Genomic DNA, 19094 nt, shown 5'->3' on the forward strand with positions numbered 1-19094 from the left:
CTGTCAGTAAAAGTGCACTCTTTAATAACCCGGCATTTGTATGAGATCATATTAATACTTATCTACCTCAGGTGACTGCAGGTGATGATTGTTACTGTAGACAGACTGATAGGTGTTCTGCTGCCTGTAATGTCTTGTCCTGCACCAACCAGAAAAGAATGGAGTCCACCTCCTAGGCTTGATGGTCCAACCCAGTGAGACAAACTGTAATTTTGTGTATGCAGAATGTCTGAAGGAAAGTCAAAATGGTAGTTAATGCCTCTGTGTTGCAACATGCAGTGTGTTTGAAAACGTTGAGTCATGTTAGTCAGAACTGATTCATAGTGCGTCGTCTGGAGTGATTAAATTCTGTAATTGGATACTGACTAGTTACTTCTGGATGTTGTATTGGATGTGTGTTTATCAGTCTGGTCCATATGTGAAACTAAACAGCTGTTTTCTCCTCCTAGCTCTGACTCATTGTTGGCATGCTATCCAACTGGCAATTGGAAATGTCCCTATATATGGTTCAGATTCTGGTCGGATCGCTATTGTGGCCCTGACTCACCTCCCCTGCCTTCCTGGGATTACCCAATCACACAGCCTGAGGTCACAGAGTCATCTTGGATATACTGTACATCGATACTAGATAACATGTAGACATACACTGTGTAAGTTGTATTTCATCAGTGCAGTCATCTAGTTCTTGAAAATGTGGTGATGTCCGGTGAAACACTGTCAGCCTATCTAGGCACCACACTGTTACTCTGCCATATGGTCGAGCATATGCTTACACCAGAGGAGGCTGGTGGGAGGAGCTACAGGAGGACGGACTCATTGTATATGGCTGAAATTGAATACATGGTCAAAACATGTGGTTTCCATATGTTTGGTGTGTTTGACACCATTCCATTAATTCCATTACGGTCTTTACAATGAGCTGTCCTCCTATAGCTCCTCCCACCAGCCTCCTCTGGCTTACACGTGGTGTTTATAAATGGCTCTTATCCAGGGTCCCTATCTAATGGCAGCTGTTGTGTGACAACAAGCTCTCTGGGTACATAATCAGGGTGGCCAAGAATTCTAGGTCTAATGATTGTTCAAGCCCTCCTGTTCTCCTGTAAATCATTTACTGTGGTGGTGCTGTTAGTACATTTATGATGCATACATCCCTAGGCATTCTGTAGGCACCATAGAATAATATTATCTATCTATAGTAGGTAGTCTGAGCATGTCATTCTGCTTTCCTTTCTCTGTGATAATGTCTGTTGGTGAAATTGGAATGGGTATATAATATAGTAATCAATGTTTTTATTTTATTTGCAGGCATAAAAAAGACTTGTAGCAACAAAAACACTAGAATAATGACTGCGAAATAATACATCTAGGGAATCACAAAAATAAACTTCAAAAAGTTAGTGTCCTAGACTAGTGATGCACAGGGGTTGGGGTTACGCGTCTCTTGACCCGTAATCATCACGTGGGTTGGTGATGTCACGAGGTGGTTAATTTAATGTGGCCCTAATGTTACCAGCTCAAACTAGTTTTTGAGAAACAAAGGGGAGGGCGACAAATAAGAGCAAGCGGGCCGGGCTAGAGGTATTGGAGGACTGTAAAAAATCGATTGTGGCTCAAAGTAAAGACCATAAACTCTCGCCAAGAAGTACGATCAAAGAAACAAGTAAGTTAAATGTGTATTTGTCCAAATGTATAGTGATAAAATGATGTTACTTTGTATCACTCAATACAACATTATCATTACACACTTTTAATAGTTCAAATATATAGTCTCCATCATCGGAATCCTCTGGGGAATAACTGATGTGTCGTGTGTAATTTTTCAATTGGAGTGATTTTTCTTTATTTAGTTGTTCTTTTTTGTTTTATGGTCTTTTAAATAATGTATGCACCATGTGTTGGCTTTACTGCATAGATTCATAACTTTTGCCAGTAATGAACACAACTTTTGTCCTATACACGCGATTTGCGCAAAAAGCGCAGTGGCACTGCGTTATTGGCATAAACTTTCGTTGAATCAAAAACGTTTAATTGAATCTTAAATATGAAGTCAACGATTGAACGAACTTTTTTAATTCTACAACTTTGCAAGCGGTTCTGTTTAGGGCTTTGAAGAAGTTGTGGCCAAATTACGTTTTGTTGTAATAACGGCTTTGCTTTGAGTTTAATAACTTTGTAATTACGTTAGCTATATTTTGCACTGTGTGATAACGTCCTCAGGGGTGACACATTCTAGTGTTGATGATAAGTAGTATGTGTGTGTGTGTGTGTGGGTGGCGGGTATGCAGCCCCTCTGTAAATGTATGGTCTCATTACTGTAACTACTTTGAGCTATGATACTTGAGTTTGGAAGAACGGAGATAAATCCAGCGAAATATAATAATATTGTTTTATATAAGTTATTATGTTTAGTTATTACTATTTCAGATGTAGCGAAGCTACATAGTTTGAAAGTGTACTTCTACATGTTTTTGTTCATCTTAAAGTAAAGCATACGCATTTATTCCACAATTTGAATTGTGTTCAGGTTCCAGAAATCTTTTGCTTTCTGTTTGGGCCAATGAATGAAAACTGAAAACTTCACTTGAATGAAGACCTGAAAACTTCACTTAAGCAGTAACTAACTGTAAGTGGTTATGGATAAAAGCCTCTGCTGAATGACTAAAATCAAAGTCAATGTAAATATCTCCCACCTCAACAATATGAGCATCGAAATCAACTCTAACCTCAAGTACTTGTATTCACTGCTATCCACTCCGCTCAAGAGTTGTTCTCCTTTTTTGTGTTTCACTGGCCGGGAACTTTTTTACCTGACCACAATTTATGGCTGCCCCGCCTATCGTTTGCTTTCTCCCCCCTGATCCAAAGTAGGGGCTGTGTAAGAGGCTGTAAACGATGATTTGCGGTCAGAGATAACGATCAAAGCGACATAACCTTAGAGAGGGAAATGGGGGAAAGATGGTCCTCAGTCTGTTGTTATCATTGTTTTTTCCAGTTGTATTTTTTTGTCTCTTTTAGAAAGTTATTGGCCACACTAGATACAGCTAGTGCCCCAGGGTTAGGTTTTAGAAATGGAGGAGGGGTAGCATGGGGCTTTAGAGCTTGTGTGAGCTTGGCAGATGGACCTTGAGGCAATGGCACAGATAATCAGTGGACAGAAAACAGCTTTGAAAAGACAGAGAAAACTCTCCCTGGCTATTCAAATGCACCATTCAACCTGATTTCAGCAGAGATTTGTGGGTGCGTGGCCCCTCTACTATTCTCTCACTGCTCATGGAGTATGATGGAGTATGTCATTGGTTATGTTGAAATAGGAAGGAATGGGAAGTAAGTAGGCCACTGTCTCTTTTAGAGAATAAACCATTTTGTCATGACTGCCATGCCTCAACTAGGAGGGATCATATTTTCACGTCACTGACGGCAGGGAGGATGTTTAGCTGTCGACAATGAAGTTATAGTATATAAAGTGCACTCATACTATTTGAGTCAATAACGTGAATCATTCTGTCCTTGCGCTGTTGGTCCTTGACGGCCAGAATCCACCTATATTTTATATATTTGATCAAATAAAGCATGTGATTCAGCCATTTGTTGGCCACTAAGTGTTCCTTCCTGAACTAGGCCAGGACATTCTGGGTCTTTGTTAACTGTCTTTCTTTAGAGTGACCCTCTACCCCGCAGCTTCTCTCTTAGTGGGCATTCCATCCTTTTTTTGCGGTCAGTGACTTTTCTGAGAAGACGAGGAATGCTGCTTAGCAGTTAAAACAAGAGTGACTTTTACGCTTTATGCTGTTCAGGTTCAGTGTAGTCCTGCTTTCCATGTGTTGTTGTTATTGTTTCGTTGTAGAACTGATCTAGTAAATCTAACGTTATCTATTTGATCACAGTGGTCTAGGGCCATTATTAGATTATTGGCAAGAGGAAGCACCATTTGAGTCAATCAAAATATGATCTTTACGGTATCTGATCCAATTTGACTATTTGGTTTTGCTTTCTGCTAGGCAATACATGTTATGTTTATCCCGTTGTGTGATGGGTAGCTGGTGGAAGTTAGGTGTGGGGGTAGGCGATGTTTCATAATGACATGTTTATAGTTGGGAAAGGAAGATCTCTTACACACAGATACCTACCTATTCTAACATTCCTGTTACAGCTGAATTCCTGATGGATAAAAATGACAATGTTTGTAGGCATATTTTGCTAATTATTGGGCATGCTAGCTCTAGTAAGCTGTGGTATTTTAAGATGACCTTTCTCCCAGTATGCTAAGTTCACATTCAGATGTGTGGAACAAAGACCCTGCATGGGATATCTGTCTAGTGGCCCTTTAGAATGGAGTGAAAGGAGACCAGGAAAAGGCTCTGTTTTGATACAGGGTGTCTGCATTCGTAAAGAACGATAAAAGATTTTGAGGGCGCTCCGGGCCTCACCCTTGGCAAGGCTCAGTGGGTTAGACGAGGCCTGCTGGGTGTTGTTTCATCAAAGACAAAAGTGTTGCCTGGAGTAGCCCCTCGACATTTATGGCCAGGGGAAGAATGTCATTGGAACTGCTAGCTGGTGCGGAAAAAACAAGCCAGCTTTTACTTGAAAATGGAACTCTATCATTTTTTCAAGTGATACAAAAAGATTGCGATTCAGTGAGTGGTGGGAGTTGAGAATGGGGAGTTTCCAGAGATTCATGGTTGCTTGGAGTGTTTAATTACGCTCACTGGCCATCAACATTTAATTTCTGTTTTTGAGGACAGAATACAGATTTACTGGGTCAACAGAATATTTGTTGGCTTGAAGAGGAGCAGTACGCGTATGTGCCAGAGGGCCGGCTGTCCTGGCCATTGTGTATCACTTTCATTCGCAGTCCTTTTAATGAGCAGTCAAGTAAAGAAACAACACTTTCAGAAGCCAATTGTAAAGTTGCCTAATAGAACGATAGTGCCTTGGTAGATTCTCCAGCAGACCAGCTCCCTGGTGAGTGAGTAGATGGCTGCCACTTATGGCATTCTGCCTCACACAGTACGAGGCGATAGTTCAGAGAGGTGATAACCTCTAATGGATCGGACTTTTCCAGTGAGTTGTTGATTCATCGGCTGTGGCTGACCTTTCTATCCAAGGCTGCCCGCAGGCAGGGAAAGTTCAATGTGAGCATACTGCAATGTGAGCGGATGTGGCTACGATCCCTGCTCATCTTCTGGACATATTGGCTCAGGCACAAACCAATGAAACAAATGTTGCTGTTAGATTAGTAATTTGCGTGGGCGACGGGCATTACACAAGGGTGCTGTTCATCAGAGACTTCCCAGCAAACCGGGAACCTTCACAGAACATTATCTAAGATTACCGCTATGTCGACGTGGGGGGGGGGGGGGGGGGGGGGTGCTGACGAAAGGCTCATAAAGGAGTAATACAGGCCTAGTTCACAAATGTTGTTGAAAATCTATTTATATACAGTACCAGTCAAAAGTTTGGACACACCTACTCATTCAAGGGTTCTTCTTTATTTTGACTATGTTCTACATTGTAGAATAATAGTGAAGACATAACTATGAAATAACACATACGGAATCATGTAGTAACCCAAAAAGTGTTAAACAAAGTAGCCACCCTTTGCCTTGATGACAGCTTTGCACACTCTTGGCATTCTCTAAAGCAGCTTCACCTGGAATGCTTTTCCAACAGTCTTGAAGGAGTTCTTACATATGCTGAGCACTTGTTGGCTGCTTTTCCTTCACTCTGCGGTCCAAGTCATCCCAAACCATCTCAATTGGGTTGAGGTCGGGTGATTGTGGAGGCCAGGTCATCTTTCTGTAAAGTACTTTGTGACATCGGCTGATGTAAAAAGGGCTTTATAAAAACATTTGATTGACATGATGCAGCACTTCATCACTCTCCTCACAAATTATAGTCCCACTAAGTGCAAACCAGATGGGATGGCGTATAGCTGCAGAATGCTGTGGTAGCCATGCTGGTTAAGTGTGTTCTGAATTCTAAATAAATCACAGACAGTGTCACCAGCAAAGCACACCCACACCATCACACCTCCTCCTCCATGCTTCACGGTGGGAACCACACATGCGGATATCATCCTTTTACCTACTCTGCATCTCACCAAGACACGTCGGGTTGGAACCAAAAATCTCAAATTTGGACTCATCAGACCAAAGGACAGATTTCCACCAGTATAATGTCCATTGTTCATGTTTCTTGGCCCAAGCAAGTCTCTCTCTTATTGGTGTCCTTTAGTAGTGGTTTCTTTGCAGCAATTCGACCATGAAGGCCTGATTCACGCAGTCTCCTCTGAACAGTTGATGTTGAGATGTGTCTGTTACTTGAACTTTGAAGCATTTATTTGGGCTGCAATCTGAGATGCAGTTAACTCTAATGAACTTATCCTCTGTAGCAGAGGTAACTCTGAGTCTTCCTTTCCTGTGGCGGTCCTCTTGAAAGCCAGTTTGATCATAGTGCTTGATGGTTTTTGCGACTGCACTTGAAGAAACTTTCAAAGTTCTTGAAAGTTTTTGGATTGACTGACCTTCATGTAATGATGGATTGTCTTTTCTCTTTGCTTATTTGAGCTGTTCTTGCTATAATTTGGACTTGGTCTAGTACTAAATAGGGCTATCTTCTGTATGCCACCCCTACCTTGTCACAACACAACTGATTGGCTCAAACACGTTAAGAAGGAAAGAAATTCCACAAATTAACTTTTAACTAGGCACACCTGTTAATTGACATGCATTCCAGGTGACTACCTTGTGAAGCTGGTTGAGAGAATGCCAAGGGTGTGCAAAGCTGTCATCAAGGCAAAGGGTGGCTACTTTGAAGAATCTCAAATCTCAAATATATTTGTTTAACACTTTTTTGGTTACTACATGATTCTATGTGTTATTTCATAGTTTTGATTTCTTCACTAATATTCCAATATTTAGTATGAGTAAATGTGTACTAACTGTTGACTGGTACTGTATATATATATTTATATATTTTTTATATATACAGCATATATATATATATATATATATATATATATAATTTTTTTTTTTTATTTTTTTCAACTCATCAGGAGGTGCTGCAGCACCCCTACTTCCTGTGGCTATGTCCTTGGAATGTTCTCCCAACATTCACTAACATTTTCTTCACAACATCTGTCAAAAACTACCACAGAACATTCCCCTAAGGTTCTCATTAGGTTGCCAGGGATTGTAATAACACAATGTTCTTAGAACGTACTACCGCAAACAAGATGTGGGAGCAATAGAACTGGTTCTGAGGGAAGATTACAGGAACGTTCTGCTAATGTTGATGGATATGTTATTCAAAACATAACGACAAGCAGGGAATATTCCTACGGTGGTCTAAAAAAAGATATAGTGTGACATGATGGTTCTAATAGCGTTCCCTGAAAATACTTCAGCAATAAAATGTTGGAGCAATATAAGTTGTTCTAAAAACATACTTCAACGATAATGCAATGAGTTCTGAAAACATTGCTGCAATGTTCTGCTAATTTTGATGTGTAATGGAACAGTATTGAAGTTGCCAAACTTTCAAGCAAATGGCATTCCAATCTTCTTACATCATTATATTTTATAAGGGTATTGTCCTAACAAATCTACAAGAATTATAAGAATGAAGTAGATTTGAACATGCAGTGCGCCATCTTCCAGCCCTGTAGGCTACTTATTTTGCTGCACCACCAGGAGCTTAATGTTTCTAGTGGATCATTAAACTATGATCCAAACTATGGCTATATGTCTTAGGACATATGCACATCTCTGTACACCTCACCGCAATCAGCCTTGGCAACAATTGAACATGAATTTTGAAATCAAGTTTGTCGGGAAAATAAAAGTCAAAACATCCCAACATTACAGCATACGAAGAAGATTGGTAGAGAAAGAAACAATAGAGGATACTTCTTTTTCCGATTTTGTTATCCTGTCTTTTGCAAAGACAAAGACCACAACCTGGTCATCAGAGTAAAGGTGTAAACAGCAGTATTAGTCACATCGCAGTGGCGCGGTGGATTCATTCCAGGGATAACACTCCAAAGGCCAGGTTTGATCCCTGCTTGTGACTATCAGAAAAAATACGGTAAAACTATGTTTGTACAATAAATGTCTAATAAGTTATGTGATTCCAAAGAATTGACATATGTGTTTCTACATGGATTTCTAACTTCCTCAACACTAACACTAGGAAAGAAATCTCTATGGACTGTTCAAAACTTAATTTGATCATTCTGGGAACATTGAGGGAATGTTTTGTGCACCCTGATACAAATATTGTAAGAATGTCATCAAAACTGGACAGATTTTGTGTTTTGGGAACCTGTCGTGTCATATCCCCACAATATTCCCATAACCTAAATAAATGTTTTAGGGACATTTAAAGAACATTTTAAAAAGTTTAACATCAGGTGAATGTTTTTTGCATTCTAAAATAAACATTGCATAATCATCCACAAAAGTGGACAGTTTTTGTGTTTTGGGAACAGATCTTTTGTCATGTCCCCACAATCAGACGGTTCCCACAACATATGAAACATTCTGGGAACCATTAAAGAACAGACAAAATGTGTTCTGGGAACGTTCTTGCAACATCAAGCAAATGTTTCATACAATCATTGTATAATCATCAGCACAACTGGACAGTTGTTGTATTAAGAGAACATTTGCCGCAACCTAACAAATGTTCTGGGAACTTTCACAGAGCCAATTTTGGTTTGCCGATTTGACATCTTAGTTGGTGTTGTAGTAAGATGCATTGTAACATCCACATTACATATTGTGAACAGCCCAGAATGTGACATCTTAGTTCCCCGCTGCTGTGTGATCTCAATTCTCTGTTCTCAATGTCTTCATTGTTTGTGTTCCACTAGGACACTAGAAGGATTTGTGCATTTTGCCAGTCGTTAATGATGGGTCCTAATTAATCATAACCAACAGGCTATGGCAGCGAAAACACTAATCTTGTGCCTTGAATGTTGATTGTATGTCACAGAAATGAACTTCATAATATTCCAAACACTTCTTTGCATAACGGGAAGGAATGTTTCTGTTTTTATTACCCTGGGAAGCAGATTGATTGAACAAGGCCGCTAATTTTTTGATGGGAAAGCGTGAAAATACCTTTAGATTCCCACCACAAAATCAAGGATTTGGTATGATAGGCAACCTTGTTTTGGGTTATTGAAATCAGATTCTTCAGTTACTCTTTGTGGGTGTTCTTCAAACTAATACAAGACCTGTTTGTCCCGGCACATCTCTGAGCTCTTCTAACTCAGACAGAGACATGCCGTTCCCCTGTGTCCCACAGAAGAATGGCTTCAAACCAAGCCTCTTCAATCGAGCTCTCTCTGTCGGGGCGGCCCCTATCACCTCCCAGCAGGTGGGTTAGCCTTCACCATGGTGATCTGGTGCTGCCGTCCATCCCCTGCTGCCAGCTCTGGGACTGTTGGCAGAAAGAATAGACATTAACTCAATTATGTCAGAGAATAAATAGAAACTCCGAACTTGGCAGGATAGGAGGATCCCTTATAGACATTCATACATTTCAGAAATAGACGGCTATTTCTTTATCTGTGAGTTGCTGCCCTCTTCTTTTGAACTAGACTATTAAACCTGAAATCTGTAAAGGGGAAACATTGCCACTGTTTGTCCCAGTGCCTTTGTTTTTAAGGGTTTATCAGAAACATACCTCAAACAACATGACCAGCCTAGCTAACCTGTAAAGTATTGTGGTGCTGTTGGACAGGAAAAACCATTCGTGCAAGCTTATTGGCTCATAGTGGCCATAGTGTTTCAGCTAGTCTTGCATCCATAAATGCTATGTACCAAATTTGGTCCAGCGGTTCAGGAGAAGAAGACGTTAAAAATGGTCCAAAATACATAAAAAGAATATTGTATTGCATGATCAATTTGATTTTGAGTTCTGATATTTGGCAAGCGTAGTAAACAGTACCGAAGTAACTCGTCTTAGGGCTATGTGTCAAATTTTTCCTGATGGTGGCACAGTGGGCCCATAGCTGAACCTCGGCCATTGCTGCTTGCGGCGATGTATTTTATTGTTTTGTTGATGAAACAGAGGAGCGTGTAAGGCAGCGTGGTAAAAAAAAATCTCATTACATATTCTGGTGTTCTATTGCATGTGCAATGATGTTTTAGTAAAAAAAAACAATGTTCCTTGTTTGAAGTAACTTTGTTGCTGTAATAGCCCAAATGGATATGACAGTTTCACCCTTTACGGATTTCAGCTTTAAAAGGTCTGCACAATGCAATGACCAGGATACACAAATATGGGAAGCGCCATTGTGACAATAAGATGACATGAATTGTGTTCAATGTGTCATCACATAGATACAGTTGAAGTCGGAAGTTAACATACACTTAGGTTGGAGTCATTAAAACTCGTTTTTTAACCACTCCACAAATTTCTTGTTAACAAACTATTGTTTTGGCAAGTCGGTTAGGACATCTACTTTGTGCATGACACAAGTAATTTTTCCAACAATTGTTTACAGACAGATTATTTCACTTATAATTCACTGTATCACAATTCCAGATGGTCAGAAGTTTACATTCACTAAGTTGACTGTGCCTTTAGACAGCTTGGAAAATGCCAGAAAATTATGTCATGGCTTTAGAAGCCTCTGATTGGCTAATTGACGTAATTTGAGTCAATTGGAGGTGTACCGGGTGGATGTATTTCAAGGCCTACCTTCAAACTCAGTGCCTCTTTGCTTGACATCATGGGAAAATCAAAAGAAATCAGCCAAGACCTACCTAAAAAAAAAAATTGTAGGTCTGGTTCATCCTTGGGAGCAATTTCCAAATGCCTGAAGGTACCACATTCATCTGTACAAACAATAGTACGCAAGTATAAACACCATGGGACAATGCAGTCGTCATACCGCTCAGGAAGGAGATGCGTTCTGTCTCCTAGAGATGCACGTACTTTGGTGCGAAAAGTGCGAATCAATCCCAGAACAACAGCAAAGGACCTTGTGAAGATGCTGGAGGAAACAGGTACAAAAGTATCTATATCCACAGTAAAACGAGTCCTATATCGAGATAACCTGAAAGGCCGCTCAGCAAGGAAGAAGCCACTGCTCCAAAACCGCCATGAAAAAGCCAGACTACGGTTTGCAACTGCACATGGGGACAAAGATCATACTTTTAGGAGAAATGTCCTCTGGTCTGATGAAACAAAAATATAACTGTTTGGCCATAATGACCATCGTTATGTTTGGAGGAAAAAGGGGGAGGCTTGCAAGCCGAAGAACACCATCCCAACCGTGAAACACGGGGGTGGCAGCATCATGTTTTGGGGGTGCTTTGCTGCAGGAGGGACTGGTGCACTTCACAAAGTAGATGGCATCATGAGGAGGTAAATGATGTGGATATATTGAAGCAACATCTCAAGACATCAGCCAGGAAGTTATAGCTTGGTCGCAAATGGGTCTTCTAAATGGACAATGACCCCAAGCATACTTCCAAAGTTGTGGCAAAATGGCTTAAGGACAACAAAGTCAAGGTATTGGAATGGCCATCACAAAGCCCTGACCTCAATCACATAGAAAAATGTGTGGGCAGAACTGAAAAAGCGTGTGCGAGCAAGGAGCCCTACAAACCTGACTCAGTTGAATGGGCCAAAATTCACCCAACTTATTGTGGGAAGCTTGTGGAAGGCTACCCGAAACATTTGACCCAAGTTAAACAATTTAAAGGCAATGCTACCAAATACTAATTGAGTGTATGTAAACTTCTGACCCACTGGGAATGTGATGAAAGAAATAAAAGCTGAAATAAATAATTCTCTCTACTATTATTCTGACATTTCACATTCTTAAAATAAAGTGGTGATCCTAACTGACCTAAGACAGGGAATTTTTACTAGGATTAAATGTCAGGAATTGTGAAAAACTGAGTTTTAATGTATTTGGCTAAGGTGTATGTAAACTTCCGACTTCAACTGTAGATTTATGTTTTCTAACATATTCCCGGCACTGCTTGTCACAAAATAAAAATGTGTATTTTGTTTGGTGTTCATGTTGGAAAACGTGTTGTTTTGTGTAAGGGGAAGTGAAAGGGTGGAGCGGGTAGCTCATGACCCATTGATCCTCATTGATCCTCATTGCTGGTTGTGTTCCTCACAGTTTGTCTGATTGACCCTAAATTGAGTCATGAGATCATAGGGAAAAAATCTATACAATATTTCAGCCCTCTCACATGTTTTTTCCCAGTTCCCAGGCTCGAGTGTCAAGCTTTAATACTGTTTAATGTAATGAATTTTGTATAACATGATGTGTTTTACTCTTTGACCATAATCCCTTATTCACCTTTAACCTCTAAAGTACAGAACCACTCATTGTGAATTAGTTTTATATAGCTGGTAACGATCAATATTTGACCTTGATCGTGCTCTTTCAACTCTCATCTCGATTATAGATACACACCAGAGGAACATCAGCTTGACCTCTGGAACAGCAGATGTCACCTCAAATGACACACAATATAACCTACATAATGGCAACATTATTTCTTGTGCCACAATTGTAATGGCATGTTTTTTTTCTTTTCCCTCTTTTTTTCTTTTCTCTCCAGTATGCGGGGTTTGTTCTCAACAGTTGTGGTGCTTCTGGTGGCCTTGATGATAGTCACCACTGAAGCAGGTAAAAACAAGAAAGGTAAGGGATTTGCTATGTATTGCTTTAATTTGCCATGCACAGTTGTAGAATTAGCATGACAGCTGCACCTTTCATGAGGTTCATAAAGCCTCAGTTGGAAACCTGTCCTTACTAACGACTAATTGTAATATTGCTGATATTATTTCTGTCGTCTTGCTGTTTTTGTTTTACAGAGAAGGGGAAAGGGGCCAAGGGTGGGGCCTCTGACTGTGCTGAGTGGCGCTATGGTAGCTGTGTGCCTAACAACGGAGACTGTGGAGTCGGTGTCAGAGAGGGCACCTGCAACGACCAGATGAGGAAACTGAAATGCAAAGTGCCTTGCAACTGGAAGAAGGAGTTCGGCGGTAGAAATTATACATTGATAGATGATTCCATTTCCCTTGATATGCCATATAATTCTCAAAGTGTAAAGTGGTGGTCAGTCAATCAAAAATATAGCAAACATGTCATTCATAGCTTATTACTACATAATTAGAATTGTATCATGTAATTTCTTAGTAAATACCTAGTAATTGACATAACCGCAAAAAACTATAGAACTACATTATGTTCTATGATAGCCTGACGACTTATGCTAAATTCTTCCGCTGCTCTGTCGTTCACGACATACTTTAGTCTGAGACTGCCATCATTGAAGTTGTTTGTTGGGACGAGGGGCACGGGGGGCGTTGTGCAAAGCAAAGTCATTAGCGATTGGATCGTCTCTAACCAATCAGAGTATCAAAGCCAATGACACATTTTCAAACCATCGCTTTACCCACGTGTGTTCTGGCTCTGGCACAAACCATCGGTTTCTGGACCAATCAGACGGCCCAAATATGTTTGCATTCGGTGAAGGGTCGGGGAGGTACTCAGATCCAGACTCATTGCGGGGAAGAAACGAACGTATGTGGGCGTGGCGTAGCGTTTGGCCAGAGCAAGGAGTCTGGGTAGCCAGGCAAGCTCTATGGTGGGGTGTTCCTGATACTCAGCGGTTTTCCCTTCTGACCTTTCCCATTTCAGCTGACTGCAAGTATAAGTTTGGCACCTGGGGTGAGTGTGACACAGCTACTGGATCCAAGAACCGGTCTGGAACCCTGAAAAAGGCCCTGTACAATGCAGAGTGCCAACCCACCATCAAGGTGTCTAAGCCATGCCCCGCAAAGACCAAGACAAAGTCCAAAGGTAAGAAGTAGACATTTAAGTAATGTAATAAAGTAACATTCCTATCCACAAATTAGTACGTCATATTGAGCCAAGGAATCTATGATGAAGTGACCCTATTGTTTGATCATTTTTGATTGTCTTCCCACAGGAAAGAAGGGAAGAGGGAAGGAGAACTAAAAAGGTGGATGAGTCCACATTGAACAAGTGATTGGTTTGATTTTATTACGCAATATCCTTTGCTTTTTCAACAAACATAATATGCACAAGTGAATTATGGAGATGTCAAATGGGCCTTTCCTTCAAATACAGTATAACAAACGCTAAATGTCTCTGAATATTGACCAAATATCCCACAAATGTAGACAAACACAATTCTTTTCACATATTTCCAGCTGTCGGTGGCCTGGAAAACTTAGCCTGCTTGTGTTCTGATATTTCCATAATGTTAGTAAGATTCCAGTTCTGGACATGCTGTATTATGCAAGAAACAAATACTTTGACCTCACCAGTGTTCTAGATCTACCTAAACCTTGTGATGTACACCATTTTCCAGAGTTTGTTGTATTTTTTCCTTTACATTAGTTCAACTGGAGTCAAGACATAGCTCCTTGTTTGAGATTGTTTCTTAACCAGTAAATAGATCATTTAATATGCTTGAGTTTTTTTAAATTCAAAATGTTCATCTTACATTGTTGTGATTGTTATAGTTTTCTCTTGACTACCAATTAGTATTACTAACAGAGTTGATGAGGGGATTTCAAGTGTGTGTGCCAATTAGTAAAAGTAGAGAGATGCAAATCAACTATTTTTCTAGTAAACTGAGGACTGTCAGCTCAACGTGTTTCATGTACAATACAAAGCTGAGCTTGAATGCTCATAAGAATGCAGTCATTGTCTTTGTAAAGATAATAGTGGTATTGTTAAAACAATTAGTTTTATAATATATATACTTCAAAAGGTGTCAGGCGATTTTGAGTGAACTGCTGTGTTCATATTTTTGCAAACACACATGCACACACCTTCACACAGTTCATCTGTACTCTCATTTTTGTAATTACTGTCATTATTATTACACAAACCCTTGGAACAGAAAAAAAATCAACCACTTTAAATAAACTCTCAGAATTTTGGCTATTGGTTGTTTCGTGTTTCTTCTTAATAAATGTTTGTTAAGTCTCTGCTTTTGTTGAAATATACAGTGGCAATTTAACTTACTACATTTATGCATATAAAGAGAGACGGAATCAAAACAAATATGTCTCTGGTTGAAAATGCCCTATGTGGCATCAATATGTGTCAGAAACATTTATTCTGGTGTCAAAATGTACTACAAAGTGTAAATATGATCATTTTAGTCAAAAAGTCAGTCTCGTCCAAAACAGATTTGCGAGATTATTAGGAAAAAAGTTTATGTCACGGCGTGAAGGGTACCTAACAATATTTCTTTCCTGCCCACAGCTGGCAGCACCCGAGTAGTGCCCAGCACACTGGCCATTGTACATTTGGTTTGAATTTGGATATCCCTATGGGGCTAGTTAGGGACCATCAGTAAATTACACAATGTACATACATGGGACAATATTTTTAAATGTCAATAGCTCCAAATATCAATGACATAAAAACCTCAAACCAACTATAAATTGTAGAAATGCATATACAAATATTGAAAGCATTTAATGAGAACTAAGAGGTGTGCAACGTTTAAATATTTTCCCATTTACATTGTGTAATATATTGATGGTCCCGAACTAGCCCCACAGATAGACTAAAGTCAAACCAACGTTGTAACAGTCACACACCGTCTGGCTGAAGCTGATGGGCGAAAGAATTTGGCTAGCTTACTAGCTAGCCTAGGCTACTTCCAGATACAAGACCTGGTCAGACTGTTTCATGTTATCTAGACGGGTGAGTGACTGTAACTGTGTACGGTTTTGGCAAAGTGAATGTACAAACGCCTCCCACCTGCAAACACACATAAGAGACACCCACATCTGTCACACCCTGACCTTAGAGAGCCTTTTTATGTCTCTATTTGGTTTGGTCAGGGTGTGATTTGGGGTGGGCATTCTATGTTTTGTTTTCTATGATTTTGTGTTTCTATGTTTTGGCCGGGTATGGTTCTCTATCAGGGACAGCTGTCTATGGGAACCATACTTAGGTAGCCCTTTTTCCCTCCTTTGGTTGTGGGTAGTTAACTTTGTTTGTGGCACTAATGCCCTGTAAGCTTCACGGTTGTATCTTTCGTTTGTTGTTTTGTTGGCGACATTTCTAAAATAAAAGGAAAATTTACGCTCACCACGCTGCACCTTGGTCTTCTTCCAGCATCGTCCGTGACAACATCAAAGCACGCCAAATCTCATTCTCAGTTTAATTTCCTAATGAGGACGATTGAAACCGGGGCTAAATCAATATGTTCAGCACCCTTTAATAAGAAAACGATTTCAGGACCTGTCATGTTCACTACTATGTTACTGTTGACCTGTAAGATCAAGTAAAAAAAATGTATGGCACTAGTTGATAATGATGTCAAATGTCAGGCGATGTCTCATCATTATTGCGAGAAAGAGGCATGGTTGAATGAGTAAACCAAATTACCTTTAAAACAGGGCAAACCAGTAGATTTGTTATAAAGCTCACAGGGCCTTGCTGAGTGTATGACCTGAAGTCATGGTGCCATAATTTGTGCTGCTGTGTTTTGACTCTGAGGGTCTCCTGCTGGATCCGGTGCTCCCCTGGGCTCTCAGCACAGCCATGAGCTCATACTGTGTCTGTCACGCCCTGACCTTAGAGATCCTTTTACTTCTCTATTTTGGTTAGGTCAGGGTGTGACTAGGGTGGGCAATCTAGTTTTCCTATTTCTTTGTTTGGCCTGGTATGGTTCCCAATCAGAGGCAGCTGTCTATCGTTGTCTCTGATTGGGGATCATACTTAGGCAGTCTTTTCCCACCTTAGTTTGTGGGATCTTGATTTTGTATAGTTGCTGTGTAGCCTGCAGAACTCTACGTTAGTTTTGTATTTTGTTGTTTTTCGGTGTTCATTTTAATAAAAGTAAGATGTTCGCCTACCACGCTGCACCTTGGTCTCCTCATTCAAACGGCGGGCGTAACAGTGTCACTGCTCGGTCACCGGCCCCAGCTCTCCTCCCATTGTCTCAAACAGATATCACTACCTGTCAATGTTAACTCTATATTCCATAGTCTGACTGGTAATACTCGTGGCATGCAAAATATATTCCATTAATACTGTATATTAAATCAGAAAGCACACTGTACATGTCAAATCATTTAAAATACTATTCCAATGGTACAAGATCTTTATTAAGCATTAGAAAAAGATACAATCCTCTGTACACTGTCTCTGGATAGTTGTTTTAGGGGAGGGGACATACTACAGGAAACTGTGGTCATGTTTTACACTCTCCCGTACAACCCTTTTTTGGGGGGTCGCACCCAGCCTGTCATGCCAATGTGATATTCATGAAGGATTAGGATTACTCATCAAGCTTTACCACCACAGTAATCACCCCATGATCATTTCAAAATCACTTTTATATGGATGCACATCCGTATCTGGTCATTTTACATTACCAGGTCATGCCCAAACAACATCAGTTATTTTCCCACTAATTCCTACTTTTATGCATTTAGTTCTTTGTTAGAAGGTCCTTCTTTGAAAATGCATTGAACAAGTTAGATAAGCTAGTAATATTGCCCACCTAATCATTGGTGTGACCTCATGAATATGGATATAGGCTAGGGAGGTACAAGCTGGACTTCACACATTGTAATCCAACATGGAGAATAGTATAAGGGACTTAGTCACCAAAAAACAACTGGTTACATTTTTCCCCCCAAATTCCTGACTTTAAATCAATTTAGAAATACACTCTCTTAATATCTCTTGCATATACATACAGTTATATATATATATTTATATATATATATATTTAGTTTATATTCAATTTGTAAAATGTGTAAATCACAAACATAATACAAGAGAGGTACCAACATTCAGATATGAAATGCATGAGAGAAACTGCACTTTTTTGAGCATACAATGGCCTTCTATTTACACATTCATAATTAGGCAGGAGATAACATATAACATATGTTTAATACTCTCGAGATAAGTATCCCCTATAAACAAGTGTTTGTATTTTGTACCGGCAGTTCCATTCGCAGTGAAGGCCAAATTTAAAAACACAACACTTCCATAATTGTGAAGCTGAATTAAAGCTTTATCGTTGCCGGTGGGTGTTTCTCCTTATAACGTAACAACACGATACATTAATTGTTTGGAGCCAAACACTGGTTGTTAACTTATGCATTGGCCTTGTACTGCCATCAACAGTTTGTCACTTTTGAAGATCAATTTTGAGCAAAACATATACATCAATATTTTGTTGGTCAGTGGGAGGTGAATGGATATGCATACAGTACTTTCAGGGGTAACAACTTATTCCAAGTCACCAGCAGTATGTTGACGTACGTGCAACTAGCCTTGAGGTTAGACGGTCTGCGACAACAAAGGATCCATATCATCTTTGTTCTCCATATCATGTTATGACCACATTGCTCTCCATATCACATTATGATAATGATTCACTGATGTGAGGGAGTGCCTCCATTTCCGTGAGGAGTTAATAAATTCTAATTTCTCAAGAAGGAGGGAAAGGAGGAAATGGATAGTTTAATTAGACATTTCATGCTTGTTTCCTTATATACTGTTGTATAAAGGAAGATTTCCAAGCTCCTTTTTTAATGTGTCTTTTGCCGTACACCCAGACATTATATAACACTGCCCTCACTGTCTCTGATTTTGGTGGTGGTATCTTGGAGAGGGATGACTGAAGTCTTGGCCTGGCCTTAGTCTACAGACGTTCAGCTGGGCTTTTTGAAGATTGTTACCACGTTTCGGTGGATACGAATTAGTCCTTGTTGGTCATCACAATAAGGGTCCAGGGGGGAAAAGAAAACAACATAGACATGTTTGGACTCCATAACTTTGGCTGATCGCAGATTCTTCACTTGCCCCATCCTCACATTGGCCATCATATTCATACTGTATCATTTGGACGTAGCTAAGATGTTACTATCTTCTGTGGCTAAAACGTCTCAGAGGAGCGTTGAGTGTGACATAAGTTCATAAACATGACTGTGGAGGCTCCCTGTGGAGGCTCCCTCCTCCCCTTCTCTGTAACCACTCAGCCCTCCAGATGTCTTAGTAATATTACCCCTCACCAGCCCTACTACCGTATGTATGCTCCAGC

At 40.1% G+C, this 19094-nt stretch overlaps 1 protein-coding gene across 1 annotated transcript; it reads left to right on the forward strand.

The window, feature by feature from the left end:
• Positions 1 to 1519: 1519 nt before the first annotated feature.
• Positions 1520 to 14959, forward strand: LOC120025277 (midkine-B-like). Its single transcript, XM_038969769.1, has 5 exons — positions 1520 to 1660; positions 12597 to 12679; positions 12853 to 13023; positions 13682 to 13843; positions 13974 to 14959. The coding sequence occupies exons 2-5, from the start codon at positions 12598 to 12600 to the stop codon at positions 14000 to 14002; spliced, it is 444 nt and encodes a 147-aa protein (XP_038825697.1). The 5' UTR covers positions 1520 to 1660; position 12597; the 3' UTR covers positions 14003 to 14959.
• The last annotated feature ends 4135 nt before the right edge of the window (positions 14960 to 19094 follow it).

This window comes from Salvelinus namaycush, chromosome 30 (genome assembly GCF_016432855.1).
Source record: "Salvelinus namaycush isolate Seneca chromosome 30, SaNama_1.0, whole genome shotgun sequence".
NCBI classification, from domain to species: domain Eukaryota; kingdom Metazoa; phylum Chordata; class Actinopteri; order Salmoniformes; family Salmonidae; genus Salvelinus; species Salvelinus namaycush.

Excerpts from the sequence above, each read along its gene's own strand:
- LOC120025277 (XM_038969769.1), top strand. The coding sequence starts at position 12,598 with ATGCGGGGTTTGTTCTCAACAGTTGTGGTGCTTCTGGTGGCCTTGATG. Across the intron at positions 13,024-13,681 it reads CTGGAAGAAGGAGTTCGGCG|CTGACTGCAAGTATAAGTTT; the intron begins GTAGAAATTATA and ends TTCCCATTTCAG. Across the intron at positions 13,844-13,973 it reads GACCAAGACAAAGTCCAAAG|GAAAGAAGGGAAGAGGGAAG; the intron begins GTAAGAAGTAGA and ends GTCTTCCCACAG.